Below are 16706 nucleotides of genomic sequence, written 5' to 3'. Positions count from 1 at the left end.
CGGTTTCTGGAACCTCCACCGGTACGGAGCAGAATTACTAAGTCTGAGAAAAGTCGCGGTTAATTCTCATTTCGGATAGCAGGTTCTCCGCGTGTGACTGGATGCTTCAAGTCATGACTCACAAACTGTCTTTCTTGCAACCGTCCTTCCACACTCTTCGCCGCGGAGTTTGTTTAGTTGAGGTCACTGGCTAATCCCAGTGACGTGCCAGGCGCTCGTACGGTTGCTGCTTCGACTCTTTCTAGTAAGTGCGGAAGGGAATTTTGGGTAATTTGATAGTGGGCGGGGATTTAGGTCGGCGAGCATGTAACTCCGCTTCCCAGGAAGGCAAGGGTAGGGTTGATGTTTTACGTGGGATAGCAGTCTCAAATAAGAAACGACGCTACTGGTGAGCCTGGAGACGTTCACTTTGTCCTTTGAGACTTTTGAAGCCAATTGCAGCTTATACTTGGCAGTGCTGTGAATCGGCTGTTGTGTATAGAAAATGAGTAGGTGGTGAGAGTTTTGAAAATAAAATTAAATATCTTCGAAAAATGGAAAAAATGCTGGAAATTGTCTAAAAAGCGCACAGAACTCAATAAATTTTAAAATTTCAATTTTTTTTAAAAATTGTAAGTTTTTGGTTTCGTGCGCTTCATAGAGAATTTCCAGCATTTTTTCCATTTTTCGAAAATTTTGTGAAATTTGGAAAAGAAAAGCAAAATACACTGCACGCGGTCTCCGCCCTAATCGGTCTGTCATACTAGGTCTCTCAGAGACAGGTTCCAGCACGATAAGGTTGGGGAGAATTTAAAAAAAAATTGAAAATCTTCAACTTTTTTGTTTTTGCCTTTTTAGACAATTTCCAGCGTTTTATGATTTTTCGGAAATTTGGAATAATTTGAAGAAAAAAAATTCAAAATTCTCCGCATGCGGTCTCTGCCGGAGTAAGTCTACCTCATTCGGTCCCTGCCGAACACGGGCTATGCAACAGAGACCGTATCGTGTAGAGAGTCCGTCAGAGACCGAGTTTGTCAGAGAAGGGGTACGACAGAGACAGGTTCCGGCACTATGCGGTTTGGGAGGAGTTTGAAAAAAAAATTAAATTTTTCGATATATTCAAAAAAAGGAAATTGCTGGAAATTGCCTAAAAAACTCACAAAACTGAAAAATTTCAACTTCAAAATGTTTTCAAATATTTCGAAGTTTTTTGATTTTGTGCGCATTTTAGGCAATTTCCAGCATTTTTCCATTTTCCGAAAATTTCGAAATGTTTTTCAAAATCTCTGCACGCGGTCCCCGCCCTCACCCTTTTATGCCTAACTACGACTCTGCTTCAGTCGATCTCTGCTCATTCTCTCTGTAATGGTGTGATTTATGGATAGATTTAGTCCTACAAATGTTGGTAGCGTGCCTTTGAATGGAGCAAGTCAAGTTCACGAGGATGCTGTAGTCAGCTTAAACGTACTCAGCAGATATGATATTTCTTCCTTGAGGCTACAACTTGTTCCCTAAGGCTATACACCATTTATTTCTAACACTAAGTACTACAGAAATTTTACATTTGTTCAAACATTACATTCCTGACTCAGGCTAGTTCACTTTTAACTTTTCAACAATTTGGTTGGGTAAATTTTGAAGATTTCATTATCTACCCCTACTATAGGAGTCATCGTCTCAGCGCTTACCTGTTAACAGTAGCCCGATCAGTGTCCCCTTGCCCATGGCTTCAGTGACCTCCTTCTATCTTCAAAGTTTTGGCTGTTCCGAACGAGATGTATCTTCCACTTCCCTCGTCAACTTTTTCTGATCCCTCCATAACATCGCTGAATTCCATTGCGCTATTTTTGCATTTGGAAACATTACAAAAAGCTTCTGTCTCTCCATCATAATTGTCCATATTGTCACACAAACTCATCTCATGAAACTTCTAGAATTGCCATCAGCCATGATGTACACAGCTGGAGCAGTGCTCATCCTCAGGGTAATGAATTTCTGTACTCTGAGGACAAAGTTGGTTCTTAAAACTTTGGTGTTTTCTCTATCCAACCGCCTGACACAGCAGGCAGCCTGGGAAGAATTCATTATACTTTGTCACTGTTAAATCTTGAGATCATAAAAGACATTGCAGTCATTAGCTGCTGGTGGGGCACATGGTAACAGGAAATGAGGGGAAAAATTAAAAATCAAGAATGTTTCTCTTTGCAAGGAAAGATGTTAGATGTGAAATAGAAGTTATGTATGCTGTGTTTAATTAATGGTATATTTGTTTTTAGTATTAACCCAGAACACCAACATTTTGAAATGAAATGTATAGACAAAGTGGTGGAAGAATGTGACCTCCTCAAGCTTTGAACAAAAAATGCAAATAATTGAGTGTTCCTCTTGCAGCATACGAGTTTCCTCTGGTTGAAGGAATCTACAAATTTGTTCAGTCAGTGGCAGGTGCTTCAATAACCTGTGCACAAGGCCTTATAGATCTGTTGGCTCGAATAGCTGTCAACTGGTGCGGGGTCTAGCACCATGCACAGAGGTGAGCTGTGTAAGAATCAGTTTGCTGGTAAAAATCAAGGATTGATGAATGCAGTACAATATTGGCAAAAGAAATACTGGATTAAAATTTATAATTTTATCAAATAACCCCACCCCCTTGACTTTGAAGCCAAGGTCATGTAAATAACATTTTATAAGTCAATCCATAATTCAAAGACAGCACAACACTTTACCATAACAAGGTTCAACTGGTTAATCACGTCGAGTGGTTAAGGAAATATTTGCTTTGGACAGCTAAAAAATTCCAAAACCCATAAAAAGAAAATGAAAAGTTACTGCCTGTTGAAGCAGGTGGTAGTTTTCCAATAAGCTTTAAAGTGTGTGTTTATTCAGACTGTCTGTGAGGCTCACTTATGAATCTATATTGATCATCATTATATGATTTGATTTCTTTCTTGTCACTGATGATGAACACTTGAGGTCACTAGTGTCATTTATAGTGTAAACTTATTGTTTGTGTGCTAATTTTTAAATAAAATTCCGTTTCTCTATATTCCTTGATTAGCTTGTCAGCCAGTCCTTGGGCCTAGTTTTGAAATTGGGATCTCCGGAATACGAAGCAGAAATGATAACTACTCAGACGTGATGTTCAATGAAAATAGTTGTAATAAGTGTACTTCGTAAATCATTTAATGCATTCGACTGTTTCATAGGAAAGAATGAGACGTCTCTCATATTACTTTCAAGATCTTGTGTTTAAATTTCATCTTTCCGTATGTTGGCAACAGATCGAGATAGTTCGAGTAATATAAATAGGAAAGATGTGGTTTGTCTGAAGATATTATAAACTATTAATTACAAATGTTGGCCATGTAGCATTATATCGTCTTTCGAAATATTCTGTGAATTGACTGACTAGACGTTTCCTTTCTTTTTTTAATCCATTTCACATACTGGACTTCTTAAATGTTGAAAATATTTCTAAGTCGGATCAACAGTCGATTTATTGGGCAGCTGAATTTCGATTGTTTCCATGTGCATCATATGCGAGTTCGGTTAACCTTCAGAGTGGTGAGTGATTTTGACTGCTTTGTGGGGACGCATATTTGTGGAAAATTGGATCAGAGTTTCATTAAATTCCGTTTTATTTGATTTATACTTTGTAGCGTTTACACAATATTGTTAGGTTCTTGAGATATGTAGATTAAGAGGATACCTGAGTGAAGTTCATTGTGTGCGCCCTTCACTTCATATATATCTTTCAATGTGTACTGTGATTAAAATCAGCATTGAATATCGTGCGTAGCACACAGTGTGTGCATGTAAATTACTTTTATTTATTTTTTTATATTTAGCTGTTATGTCAGGCATGCATTATTCAGAGTACAACTATTTCCCTCAATTTTTGAGATATCTAACACAATTTTATAATTTAGGTTTAATTTAACAGCAGAAGATGGATATAATCAAAATGGAAAATGATGATGTTGTAAGTGAAAAAGATTGCATTGCCATGGTAACTGATGAGGTTAATGTACAATCAGCACTTTCCATAAAGGAAGATGAAACTGAGGTAAGCATTGCTTTCAGATGAGTTTTTTTTTCTGCCCATTTCTACACATGCTTGTGTTTGTTTGTTTTTACAATATGAGTTATTATTAGCTGTGGAACAGTTATAAAGAGAGAACATTGCTGTACCTTTATAACCTAACTCTGATTTGCTCCTGTAGTGCTCCAGACCTGTAAGAATAATAGAAAATTGCAGTCTGAATTGGGTAGTGTACATATGTATATATATTCATTATTTTAATTTGTAATACAAAGTAACATAGACTCCTTTTTCAGGCTTGTAGAAGAACTGTGGCCCAGTAAATGTAAATAAATACTAAACAGTCTAAGATGTTACAAATTAAATATAATGCTCTTGTTCATATTTGTATCTTGTTTGAAAGCATGAGTGCATGCACGAACACACTCATGCATGTGTATGTGTGTGAGAGAGACGTTAACAATAGTAATAATTGTGTTTATCTGGATATTTTTACAACTACGAATTTCTTTCCATTTTCCATTTAATTTGTTTTACATCTTTTTTAGATTGATATTCATATTATGTTTCCACTTACAATTCTTATGATAAACCTGTTTGAACAGAATCTTATATTATGGTGTGAAGTATTTTTCATAAATTACAACCCTGTCCATTTTATTTTTTCTTTCGTTACTTTAACAGCACAAGCTAAAGTAAACGTGTCTGTTCTCACAAACTATTTGGTAATGTACACTGTAATGGTATTGAAGTGGTAGTTTGTTTATTGTGTTATTGGGTTATAATATATGTCCCTATATACACTGAATTACTACTACGCCACTGTGACTTGCTAAAAGTAGTTAAAAAGGTTACACGCAACAGTTAGTGTAAGGAAAAATATATTTCCAATTCCATTTTCTTATTACATGTCTGTCACTGTTAGTGTCCTCTGAACTCCAAACATCCGTGGCTTTGTTGTGTCTTCATGTTAAGGCTGGATGCTCGTATGTTGTCGGGTTGGTATGGTTCCTCCTAAGTAGATATGTTTACTGCATTTTGTGATCTTGCTTCTTGCTGTGTGTTCCGTTGATACAATCTTCTGTGATAATAGATGTCTGTGGAGTAAATGAGATCTGCAAAGATATATGTAAAAAATAATTCATATATATTTAAATCTCTGTAAGAATTATGTTGTGCATTAACACTTACAGTTGGTGTTGTGGGTTTCATATGTCATCTATTGTGGGGAAGTGTACTGCGTTGTGTATCATGGCATATTGTCATGCTGTATGTCCTAGGTACAAGGGGAGTTTGAAATATAATCGTATTGGCAACACTGCTCATCTTCAGTTGCCTTCATCGAGATGGCACTTGTTCTGTTTTGTTTAGCTATTAATACAAATATTGTCATTTTCCAAATCGTGTGTGTCTGTGAAAGCTCTTGTAGAAAATACCTGTTTTGCAGTGGTGGAACAGAATGGCATTTCATATGATTTAAGGCAGAGATGTGCAATAGAATTGTGTGTGAAGCTCGGAAAAAGTGGTGAAGAGACGTTAAAGGTGTTACAGAAAGAATGAGCCGAGCTAGAATGTTTCAGTGGTTGAACCATTTTAAAGATGGATACAAAAGGGTGGTTGAAGGCGATCAAAGTGGGAGACGAAGCACCATCATCTGGAAAAGTGATGCTGATATTGTTTTCTGACTCAAAGGGCATTATTCTTCACCACTGCCTACCTCAGAAGCTATGTGTGAGTGGTGTTTACTATGCAAATACACTTAAAATTCATTTGGGGAACATAATTCAGAAAGAAGTGACCGGAATTCACAACGTAAAGGTGGTGTCTGCTTCAAGACAATGCATGACCACATATTGCACATGTGGCCAGGGCTGCGGAGTTGGTAAAAATGTACCGACTCCTACCTCTTTATAAACTCTTAAGAACACTTTCGCTACCGAGTGAGCCGCCAGCATCCTCAAGCTTAGTGAGATTCAACGACACATTGAGGCACATGGTCTGTTAATAATACTTTGTAACATTGGCTCCAGGCACCTTAAGAATACAAACTGTCTATTAATCAACCGATTTCTGCAATAACTATCAGACGTATATAGGTTATAAGTCTAAAAAGTAGTCTGATGATCCACATGGTGGTGATGAAACCTTTTGTGGTACCATGTACCATTTTAGTAGGTTTTCCATTATTAATAAATATTGAGGTTTTATGAAGGAGCCAGGGTCAGATTTTTTAATACTGACTCCACAGCCGTGCATGTGGCGAAGGAGGCGATACCAGACATCGATGGACCACCTGTAGAACACCCACCCTACAGTTCAGATCTTGCTCCATGTGATTTTTGGGCATTTCCAGCGCTTGAACAAGACACTGAAGTTAAACAAGGTACCGCCGCTGCCTTCTTATTACAGATGGCTTCCAGTACGTGTTAACTAATTGATCTTTGTAATGCGAATTTGTGCTTTTTTCTTTGAGGCAGGTATTGACTGAATTATTCAATAATATTTAGACGACTTCAGCTATAAAGGGTTAGGGGAAGAAAATTCATTGATGCTTTTTGACTGTTGATTATAGAGCGCAATAGTTGGAACAGTGAAGGAAATAATGGGGACTGGAGAAGACTGCTTAATGAGGAACTTGTAATCATTTGTCTACATCAAATGTTAATTATTATTGTTTTCACGTCAAGGAGGATGAATAGGGATTGTAAACATTAGAAATGCATACAAGTATTCAGTTACAAAACCTGAATTGAAGAGACCCCTTGGGGTATCAAGACATAGATTGGAGGATAATATTAAAATAGTTCTTAAAGAAATACGTTGATGAGCACAAGGACTGGATCCTTGTGGCTAAGGTTAGCAACCAGTGGCAGGCTCTTTGAACTCACTCTGTAAACCTGTGGGCTCCGTATATGCGGCTAATGTCTTGACTGCCTGGGGACTAGTCTGTTCAGCAGGCTTAGTTCAGTAAAGAAATAAATAATTCCATTTTAAATGTTTAATGTTTTTAGTTCTTCTTGAGGGTGTTGGTACAGGATATGAGTTAACAGTTGTAATCTAATTGTTTCAGTCCAGATATATATAGATGCTATTTTATTATGCTTACTGTAATTATCAGCTCCTCCAAGTTACCTGTCACCCAAAAAGGTTATCGATCCTTGCTCTATCCTGTCTGATTGTGTTATGATTACGTTTTACATTGAAATTGTAAGTGGACAAAACGTGGTCATGATTGGCATCAGGTATGGAGGTTTTGCATAACTTAATTTTACCTAAAGTTGTACCTGGTTCATAGAATGAGACTTGTGTAACGTCTTCTTTCGCAGATGATGAATATAAAACTTGAGGATTTTGCAGATACACATGAAGAGGAGGATCCTCTAGGAGAACTTCCATTAATAAAGCCTGAACATGAAGTGAGTTTCACATTTTTATGCACTTTTAAGAAATATTTAGGATTACGTATTGTGTGTCTCTTGTCCATCTCCACATGAAGCAATTCTATTCAGGTGATTGGATTTTGAAGTGTCCTTTGAAAATGGTGCCAGAGGACTGAATTTTATTGCTTAGTTTTGTGAAATACCATTTTAATTTTGTGTTGCATAATTTTAAAACATATGAAATTAAATATTGCCCTAACTGAGAAATATTTTAGAAAATCTTGTATAATTTGTGGGCTTTGTATTGAAAATACTGCCTGCGATTGAATTTCTTATACAATTCACAGGAACTATGAATGTTTTAAGATTATCTTTTATTTCTTTTGTAAGTTGATGCAAATTGTACTCATATAGTAGAACAGTGTTGTCATTTCTGTTTGGCATTATTAACTCTTTCCATATGGAAAGCTAAAATTGAGTGTGTAATAATAAACTTTGATAAGGAGATAAATTTGCAGCCATGGAGACTTTTAATTAAGGAATAATTTGTGTCATAGCATATTCTGCCTTGTTTTTGAATTTGTTTCAGTATACCCAAATATTATCCTTTACTCTATTGGTTTGGCACATATTTAATTAAGCTATAGGTGACATGGAAAGCTATAGGTGACAGATTGCAAAGGCCATACTACCTGAGCAGAGTCGATCATATTCGGAAAGTTAGGAGCAGAAAACAAAGAACAGATATCGGAAAATATTCCTTTGTAAATAGGACCATCCAACTCTGGAACCAGCTACCTGCTGAGGTTTTAGGGACTCTCTCCTGTAAACCAAGTACGTTTAGGAAGAAGGTTAGGAAAGTGATAAATGAGGTGAAGTAAAGGGAATAGATGGGTGGGTGCAGTGAAGGGGGGTAAATTGGGGTGAGGATGGGAAGGCTTCATAAGTGTAGTGAAGTGAAGAGAAGGTCCTGATGAAACGTGTGATTCATTACTGTTACTGACTTATGTCTAGTTGGTATTAATTTTTAAGTTATGTACTTTAGGTTATATGGTTTTGTAATATTATGAGTTGTTTTATTTTGAGTGTGGTGTGTTGTTTTGTTGTGTCTTATTGTTCTTGTTGTGCCTTATGTTTTTTGTGTCTCATTGTTTTTGTTGTGTCATGTCTTTTTGTCTTACTGTAGTGTTGTGTCTCATTGCTTTGTTGTGTCTCATTGTTCTTGTTGTGCCTTATGTTTTTTGTTGTGTCTTATGTCTTTTTGTCTTACTGTTTTGTTGTGTCTCATTGTTCTGTTGTTTATTATTGTTATTGTTTGTGTTGTCTTATGTTTTTTGTGTTATTGTTTTGTTCTGTTTCATTGTTCTGTTGTTATTATTTTTGTTGTCTTATGTTTTTTGTGTCTTATTGTTTTGTTCTGTCTCACTGTTCTGTTGTTTCTTATTGTTTTTGTTGTCTTATGTGTTGTTGTGTCTTATTGTAGGACCACTGCCACCGGGTAAAAACCCATTTGCAGTCAAATAAATAATAATAATAATAATAATAATTCAAATATTTAAGAAGTTAACTTGACTTCATATATAAAGTGGGCAAGGAGGGAGGAATGTTAATGTGATGCTCTGCTCAGCATTTCTGTCCAAAACATACAAAATGTAATTTCATTATTGTGTGTACTTTATTACTAGTGTGTACATGTAACTATCGAATAAACCCTGTAACACAATGTTTAGTGACCATTTAATATGTGCTTTACCTTCTGATTACATAAACCAAGCCATAATCAGTTCAGGCATTACCACTGCTTTGGCATGAACATGCCAAGTAAACTAATGTTGATGTCTTTGGTTTCATATTACGTGGAGAGTATACTATTACAGTGATATTTGTGTTAGAAAAATCCTTTTCATAATAATGGTTTTGATAGTTTAAGGAAGAAAATCTTTATCAAACAGCTACTATGATTGAATTTTGTTGTTGTTCAGGACTTTGTCCACAGTTTGATTTTCTAAAACAAAACCGCTATATTTTGAGAACTGGATCTGCTGCTGTCTTAAAGTGAAAATGCCTATTCTGTTGGTTCCCATAGAAAAGTTGTATTAGTCCCTTGGGATTAGTCCCTTGTATGGGAGGAGAGCAGATGTAGTTCTCAGAACGCACTGATCGTGTTTTAAAATATCAAATGATGGACCATGTCAAGAAAATCAGCAATTTTAAATAAACTCCACCATCTTCAGTGTCCTTTAATGAAGTTCTGCAGCTGCTATTAATTTGATTCAGTCCAATTGCATTGATAATTATTCCATTTCATGCAGTGAGAGAGCACAGTCAAGACTCATAATGAGTATGGTTATTTTACAGGACTCCATCAATTTACAGAAAGTTGTACCTGATTCTTATAGTGGAACGTGTCTCAAGTCTTCTTATGATGACAATCAAGTCACCAATATCAAAGTTGAGGATGGCGGAGGTGTGAAAGAGGAGGAGGATCCTCTCTTGATAACATCTCCAGTAATAAAGGCGGAGCATGAGGTGAGTTGTGTGAGCATTGTTAGATACATTGCTTCTCCATTTGTCTGTCCACATGAAGCAAATCTGCTCTGCTGATAGATCTTGAAGTGTCCGTTGCAAACTAGTGCAAAGGAATTGTATTTTTGCTTACTGTTTGTCGAATGTAGCTTCTGTTTTGTGTTATATTTATCTTAAGATGTGTGATATTAAATATTGTGAAATACAATAAGTGTTTTAAACAGATGTTGCAACACAACACTTTGATAGTTTGTCCAGACTTTCCAGTAAGCCTTGTTTTGATGCTATTTCTTCCCATTGAATTCTATGCTCATTTTTGTGGGTCTGTGAATGTTTGAAGGTTTTCTCCAGCTGTCTTTTCCCCCCTTTCTTTCCTTCTTCCTTTAACCTTAATGCAGTGTGGAGGGAGGAACATAGATTGCAGATGTTTTAGAATAGGGTATTGAGCCGGATATTTGGGCCTAGTAGGGAAGACGATGGGGTATGGAGAAAATTGCATACTAATGAGTTAAAAAATTTGTATTACTACCTCAGTATTATCAGGGTGATTAAGTCAAGAAGAATGAGATGGGTGGGGCACGTAGCGGACATGGATGGGACAAGAGGTGTTCACCGGGTATTGGTTGGGAAGCCTGAGGGTAAGAGACCGCTGGGGAGACCTAGACGTAGATGGGAGGATAATCTCAGGCGGGATCTATGGGAGATAGGAGTTGAAGGAGACTGGATTTTTTTGACCAAGTCATGGAGCATGGTTACTTCAATGATGAACCTTAAGGTTCCATAAGCCATCTAGCTAGTTATATATAAAATTGTCCCTACAAATTCTGTTGTTTTCTATGTATAGTAACATCTCAAAGAATATTATTTTTGTGTGTACGTAAAATAATATTCATTAAAATTAAATATTGTTGAGGATGAATCTACCATTCATACAATCTCATTGTTAAATTAAAATTAAATCCGTGGTGTAACAGCTCCAGAGAGCCAAAGCCGACTAGGTTGACTGCTGGCCTCATGTTCACATGCCTAAGCAGAAGCGAAGGATCATCGAAATAGATATAGGGTGATGTGTGGCCAGCACGACGAACCCCCAGCCATTGCTAGCTATCCTGACTGGAATACGCTACTCATTGTAGCTCCCCAATTTCCTTACGATGCTGGGTTGGCACCGGTCCCATACACTGGTTGATAGATCATGAGAAAATTTCTTCTCTCCCGAGACTCGAACCAGCAAGCATTCTGTATCGCCGGTCCGAAGCATGAAGCCTCAGACCGCGCGGCTACGGTGTGGGACAATCTCATTGTTACTAAATTAATTTATAAATTAGAATGATATAACTTCATCAAGGTGAAGGTGTCATTGCTCTGATGACAGAGGCAGCAAGCACCTCTGAAACATCAGTAAACTTCTGTCAGATTACGCAGAAGACAACCATCTTCATACTAGGTGCTTTGAGAAACTTTATTTATGTTCTTATCTGTTTGTATGTATGTACAAATGTATCCATACAGGCATGCTGTTTTTCAGTAAGTGTTTTATAAAAACAACATTTCTGCAACACAATAATTGTATATGTGTATGGTGGTTTTACAGAACTGTATGGGTTCGGTGAAAGATGAACCTCTTTCAGACAGTGATATGTCTCGGGATGGAAATGAGGTCATCAGAGTAAAAGCGAAGGATGTATCAGACATAAAAATTGAGGAACATCCTATTCCAATAACAAATCAAGTTATTGAGGATGAACAGGATATATGTCCATTAAAGTGTCATTTGTCCTCGTGTGTGTCTGTCCATCCAAATGAAAAATAGAAATTGTGTCTAACTTATGAAAGGTATCACAGACGATCTTCAGACATTTGTAGATCCTGATAATTATTCTACAGATAGATTCAGACCACTGTGTTTGTTTTCGCAGTATACTCAATCTCTACCCCTTCCTTCTGAAGTAAGGATATGGTATGCTGAATTACCAGATTGTACTCACAGTAGATCTTATTTAGGATAGATGTACATGTACCGGGTCTACAATTTATGAGGCTGCGGTCGTGCTTGCATTGCGTGGTCGGCCGGTGCTCTGTTGATGTGGTCGGGTGTTGTGCGTGTTCCTCTGGTGGGTGACCCGCGAATCAGTTACAGTGCCGCTAGTAACAGTGAACTACGAATATTTCTCGTCACTAAGACATGTTATTACATTAATTGTTCTTACCTTAAATCACAAAAGATGTTCTAAGTGACTTCCTTGTGCTTGCAAGCAAGCAAGCTTCACACCACGTTAGCATGTTTCAAAATACTCGATGGAGCTCTTCTTGGGATATTGCCGAAATGAATTGTCGAATGTTTTCTGTAAGTGCTTCTGCAGTGTGCGGATAAATTGACACGTTATGTAAATTTTATACATAGACCGTTCTTCCAAGAAATGACCGATAAAGAAAAGACTTACAGTTTCTTCTAAATGTTTTGAACATGAAATTGGTGGAAATATGTTTTTATAAAAATTAAAACTTTTAAGAAGTGGTCATCTTGGTAGTTCAACTATAAAGTTTGGAAAGTAGTATATTGGAACAGTCATTATTACTGTAGACTGTACATCACTTCGTCTGAACAGATAATTTTATTTGTTTTCTGTTACTTATTAAGGCATGAAGTTGTGCTGGAATTCTTCTTGACAAATAGAGAAACCTAAAGATCAGGTTTATTTATTTAGGTTATTTTTTGAATTTATGTTCTCGTTAGCAAATCATGACTTCATATATCCCCACTTCTTGATACTTTGACTCTGATTGGTTAACTCTTGCTTGCCTGTTACAGAAAGCCCAATCATTTTGCTATAGGTTTTCTAATAAGAAGTCTGGCTGGATACAAAGAACTTGAGTTTGTATGTTATGATATAGGTTGAGAATCCAGGGATAGTTGGCATACATGATTTTCTTCTATTCTGTGCATTAGAGATTATTTTTTGAACCTCTTAAGTACCGTGCTGTCATTAAGGAGTCCATTTGATATGTGTCCGAGTTCAGGCCTGACCAGAAACCCAACTTTTTGTTACAATTATCAAGGAACTAAATGAACTAGTAATTGTACATCTTCCTATCCCACTGCATCTAGAGTATTATACGAGGCGCGTCCCAAAAGTAAGTTTCCCACTCGTCCCACAGCTAGCAAACCTTATATTGAGCGAAGCGACTGTGCATACGTGATAGAGCAATGACGTAGCATGGCGCATGCACTAACGGTACTTCCCGCGTTCTCACAGTAGCATCGTTGCAGCTGTTGAAGATGGAGGTTCTTATTCCAGCTCCCGCCGACTGTGAAGTGCGGTCAGTGATAACGCTAGGCCGCACACGGCTCGACGGACAGCAAGTCTCCTGCAGGAGTTCAGCTGGGAGGTGTTTAATCATTTACCCTACAGCCCGGACCTCGCTCCCAGTGATTTCCATCTTTTCCTACACCTCAAGAAATTCCTGTCCGGTCAGCGTCAGTGTTTTGAGAATGACAGAGAGGCGGAGATGGTTGTCACACAGTGGTTCCAATCCCAGGCGGCAGACTTCTACGACACTGGTATTCAAAAGTTGGTCCCACGGTATGACAAATGTCTCAATTCCGGTGGCGAATATGTTGAAAAATAGCTGGACACTTGCTGTATCTGTTGCAATAAATATTTCCATGAAATTGTGTTTTGTTTCTGTAAACGGCCCCAGGGAAACTTACTTTTGGGACGCGCCTCGTATTTGCCAAGTTTGTGTGCTTACCTTTTAATACAGTGACCTACCATTCAAAGATAGAACACATTATGCGATGGAAGACCATGGGTTGAATTCAGGGGCTTCAAAATATTTAATCTCTTGCTGTAAGTAGCCAACAAGTGATTGAACCAACAAATTTACATGTAGCTGTCCCACTGTGTAAAAAGATGTGTTCACTATGGAATTCAGATCCAACTTGGTACAGAGTAAGTACCAAGATAACTGAGTGACTTGGCATTGATTGTTTGAGTATGATGTTAAATTGGGGGCTGAAGTTTGAGGTCAGGGGCTCCAGATTATGTCACATACCTCAGTGAATTAACCGTTGTAAACTGCAATGTGGACTTCAAATTCTTGCATGCCCTCCACTAACTTTGGGTGAGGTAATGGGATTTGGTAGAAAAACCTATCATGTTGCTTTGAAACTCATTCTTCTTCTTTTTTATGATAAGTTTATCATAATTCTCATCTCTTTTCTTCAGCAGAGTCCTCAGAAAGAACATGAAGTTAAGCATGGTGGGGGACATCCCAATTCCTGTGATGTATGCAGTAAAACATTCTCTTCTCCAAGTGCTCTAAAGAGACATCAGCTCACACATAGTGGAGAATATCCATTCCCTCATGATTTGAAGATACATGAACGTGTACATAGTGGTGAGCGGCCATTTTTGTATGATATGTGTAATAAATCATTCACCCAGAAGAGTCAGCTGAAACACCATCAAGTCATACACAGTGGAGAGCGTCCATTTACCTGTGACGTGTGTAGTAAGTCATTCACTCGGAAGAATAATCTGGAACGACATCAAGTCATACACAGTGGAGAGCGTCGATATACCTGTGACATGTGTAATAAATCATTTACTCAGAAGACTAATCTGAAACAACATCAAGTCATACACAGTGGAGAGCGTCCATTTACCTGTGACGTGTGTAATAAATCATTTGCTCGTAAGTGTCATCTGAAAGAACATCAAGTCATACACAGTGGAGAGCGTCAATATACCTGTGACTTGTGTAATAAATCATTCACTCAGAAGACTCAGCTGAAAGAACATCAAGTCATACACAGTGGAGAGCGTCCATTTACCTGTGACGTGTGTAATAAATCATTTGCTCGTAAGTGTCATCTGAAAGAACATCAAGTCATACACAGTGGAGAGCGTCAATATACCTGTGACGTGTGTAATAAATCATTCACTCGGAAGACTCAGCTGAAACACCATCAAGTCATACACAGTGGAGAGCGTCCATTTACCTGTGACTTGTGTAATAAATCATTCACTCAGAAAAGTAGTCTGAAGACACACCTTTTATTACAGTCATAACCAGTGATGTGTGTGACAGATCATTCCGTCAGTGGAGTCGTCTGAAGAAACATTAGAGCATGTAACATGGAGCTCCAACACCCCTTATAATTTTTCAAAAATTGAAAAAATTAATTTTTGTGTTTATAATTTGTAACACTTTGTTTCCTCTGTATCATTTTTTTAATATTGCCCCTTACGTTGTCATTATCTGCTAATCGGCTGAACTGACAATAAGTCCGCGGGCGAGGAGTGCGAAGCAGAACGGGGCTATCATCCGGCTGCAAGGATTTCAGCGCGGCTGGCCGGTCCAAAGTTGTGAGGTGGAGTGAGGGTAGTTCACTGTTCCAGTACGAATCAGAGCTGCAGTCCCCTCAGCCGGCTTACAGTAAACACGCTTGCCCGTTACCGCGTGGTTTAGACTGGTTTCGTGGTTATTGTTAATGAGTGTTGAATAATTCTGTGTGCTGACTATTTTTTGCTCTGATAATGATAATGAGCAAAGGAAGTGCATCTTATTTACAGCAAATTACTTTTTCTAAATTGTCTTTGACTGAAAAAAGCGATGTAAAAAATTATGGCCATCCTCTTCCAAACTTAGGAATAGTCAAAACATCATTGAGCACGTATAGGTTTTCTCCTGATGTAAATTTATTTATGTTGTTATGTGTTGAAAAACTATTCTGATTTTTCTGCTGTGCGCAGCACTACCACTGCTCGGACTCACGAGCCGCCACTGGTTTTTACTTTGTTATTAATAGGACAGTGCTTCTTTTATTGAGTTATATTCCTCTGTTTTCTGTTTAGCTCCTCTGTGCATAATATGTTGTTAATCTTGATAAAATTACTTGCTGTGTAATCTTTAATGGTAAACACAATAGACTTATTAGTTTATGAGTAAAATGTAAGTGCGTAATTTTACCCAGGGCCTTGGCCAAAAATAAGACTGGGAATTTTGTATTGTTATGTATTTTTAAAGAATGCCCATCGGAAGATTAATTGTTTATGTAACAGACATTTCTTCATACTCCAGACAGTACATAAAGCATGTAGTTGTACATTCAGAGGTCAGAGTTAAGCTGATTTTTATTTACAGTATGTCATTTTGGGTCCATATCCTCTGTAGAGGAACTCGAGTTATCTGACAGCTGAAATCAAGCAATATTTTGTTGTTGAAGATGATTGTCTTCTGGGATGTTATGCCATGTGGTCTTGTAGAAGTTTGTCGTTGATAGCTGCCTCTGCCCTGAAGATGGAGGCAGCAAAGTAATCTGAAACTCTTGCAGTTTTCTTCCAGACTACATGACGTTACATTCACGAAGATGGTCGTCTAATACTTGCTACTCTGGGAGCCTGAAATATGACGTTGTTTGCTGTTGTTGGCAGCGTAAATAGTTAAGTACGCAGCAGAAAATAGGTACATAAGGAAGTTGATAAACTTTGTGTTTGATTATACATACAATGTGTTATTTGCTGTGTTTGTATCTTTGTAGGAGTGATGTAACATCTAGAGTAACTCAGTTGCACTTTCAATAAATGAATGCTAAGACCAGTTCAGAATCACAAAGAACCTGTTCTAAAAGTATTCCATGCTGGAATGTAAGACCTGTTCGTCTGTTATTTCTGTATTTGGTTTGTGCTGTTACAACAAAGTTTTTAGGAAACCTGAAAGATGTAGATGGATCTTAATGAAGCAGGGTGGGAGGTTTGAGTGTGGATTCATGT

The 16706-nt window shown here is 37.6% G+C and overlaps 1 protein-coding gene across 23 annotated transcripts; it reads left to right on the top strand.

Annotated features, from left to right (window-relative positions):
* Positions 1 to 2298: 2298 nt before the first annotated feature.
* LOC147873447 (uncharacterized) lies at positions 2299 to 16533 on the top strand. 23 transcript variants are annotated; one of them, XM_087350786.1, is made up of 6 exons: positions 3403 to 3543; positions 3923 to 4045; positions 6270 to 6404; positions 7348 to 7437; positions 9760 to 9930; positions 14157 to 16533. In XM_087350786.1, the coding sequence occupies exons 4-6, from the start codon at positions 7348 to 7350 to the stop codon at positions 15000 to 15002; spliced, it is 1107 nt and encodes a 368-aa protein (XP_087206912.1). In that variant the 5' UTR covers positions 3403 to 3543; positions 3923 to 4045; positions 6270 to 6404; the 3' UTR covers positions 15003 to 16533. The 23 variants fall into 23 exon arrangements, with proteins under 23 accessions (XP_087206906.1, XP_087206912.1, XP_087206894.1 ...); XM_087350768.1 differs by lacking the exon at positions 6270 to 6404 and adding an exon at positions 5469 to 5752; XM_087350785.1 differs by having other exon boundaries at positions 3419 to 3543; positions 3909 to 4045.
* The last annotated feature ends 173 nt before the right edge of the window (positions 16534 to 16706 follow it).

The sequence above is a fragment of the Zootermopsis nevadensis genome, unplaced genomic scaffold, assembly GCF_977971745.1.
Source record: "Zootermopsis nevadensis isolate Lab colony 2312 unplaced genomic scaffold, Znev_1.0 Znev_ptg000017l, whole genome shotgun sequence".
NCBI lineage: Eukaryota > Metazoa > Arthropoda > Insecta > Blattodea > Termopsidae > Zootermopsis > Zootermopsis nevadensis.
The sequence above is the reverse complement of the archived record's forward strand: the minus strand, read 5'-3'. Positions and strand labels throughout refer to the sequence as shown.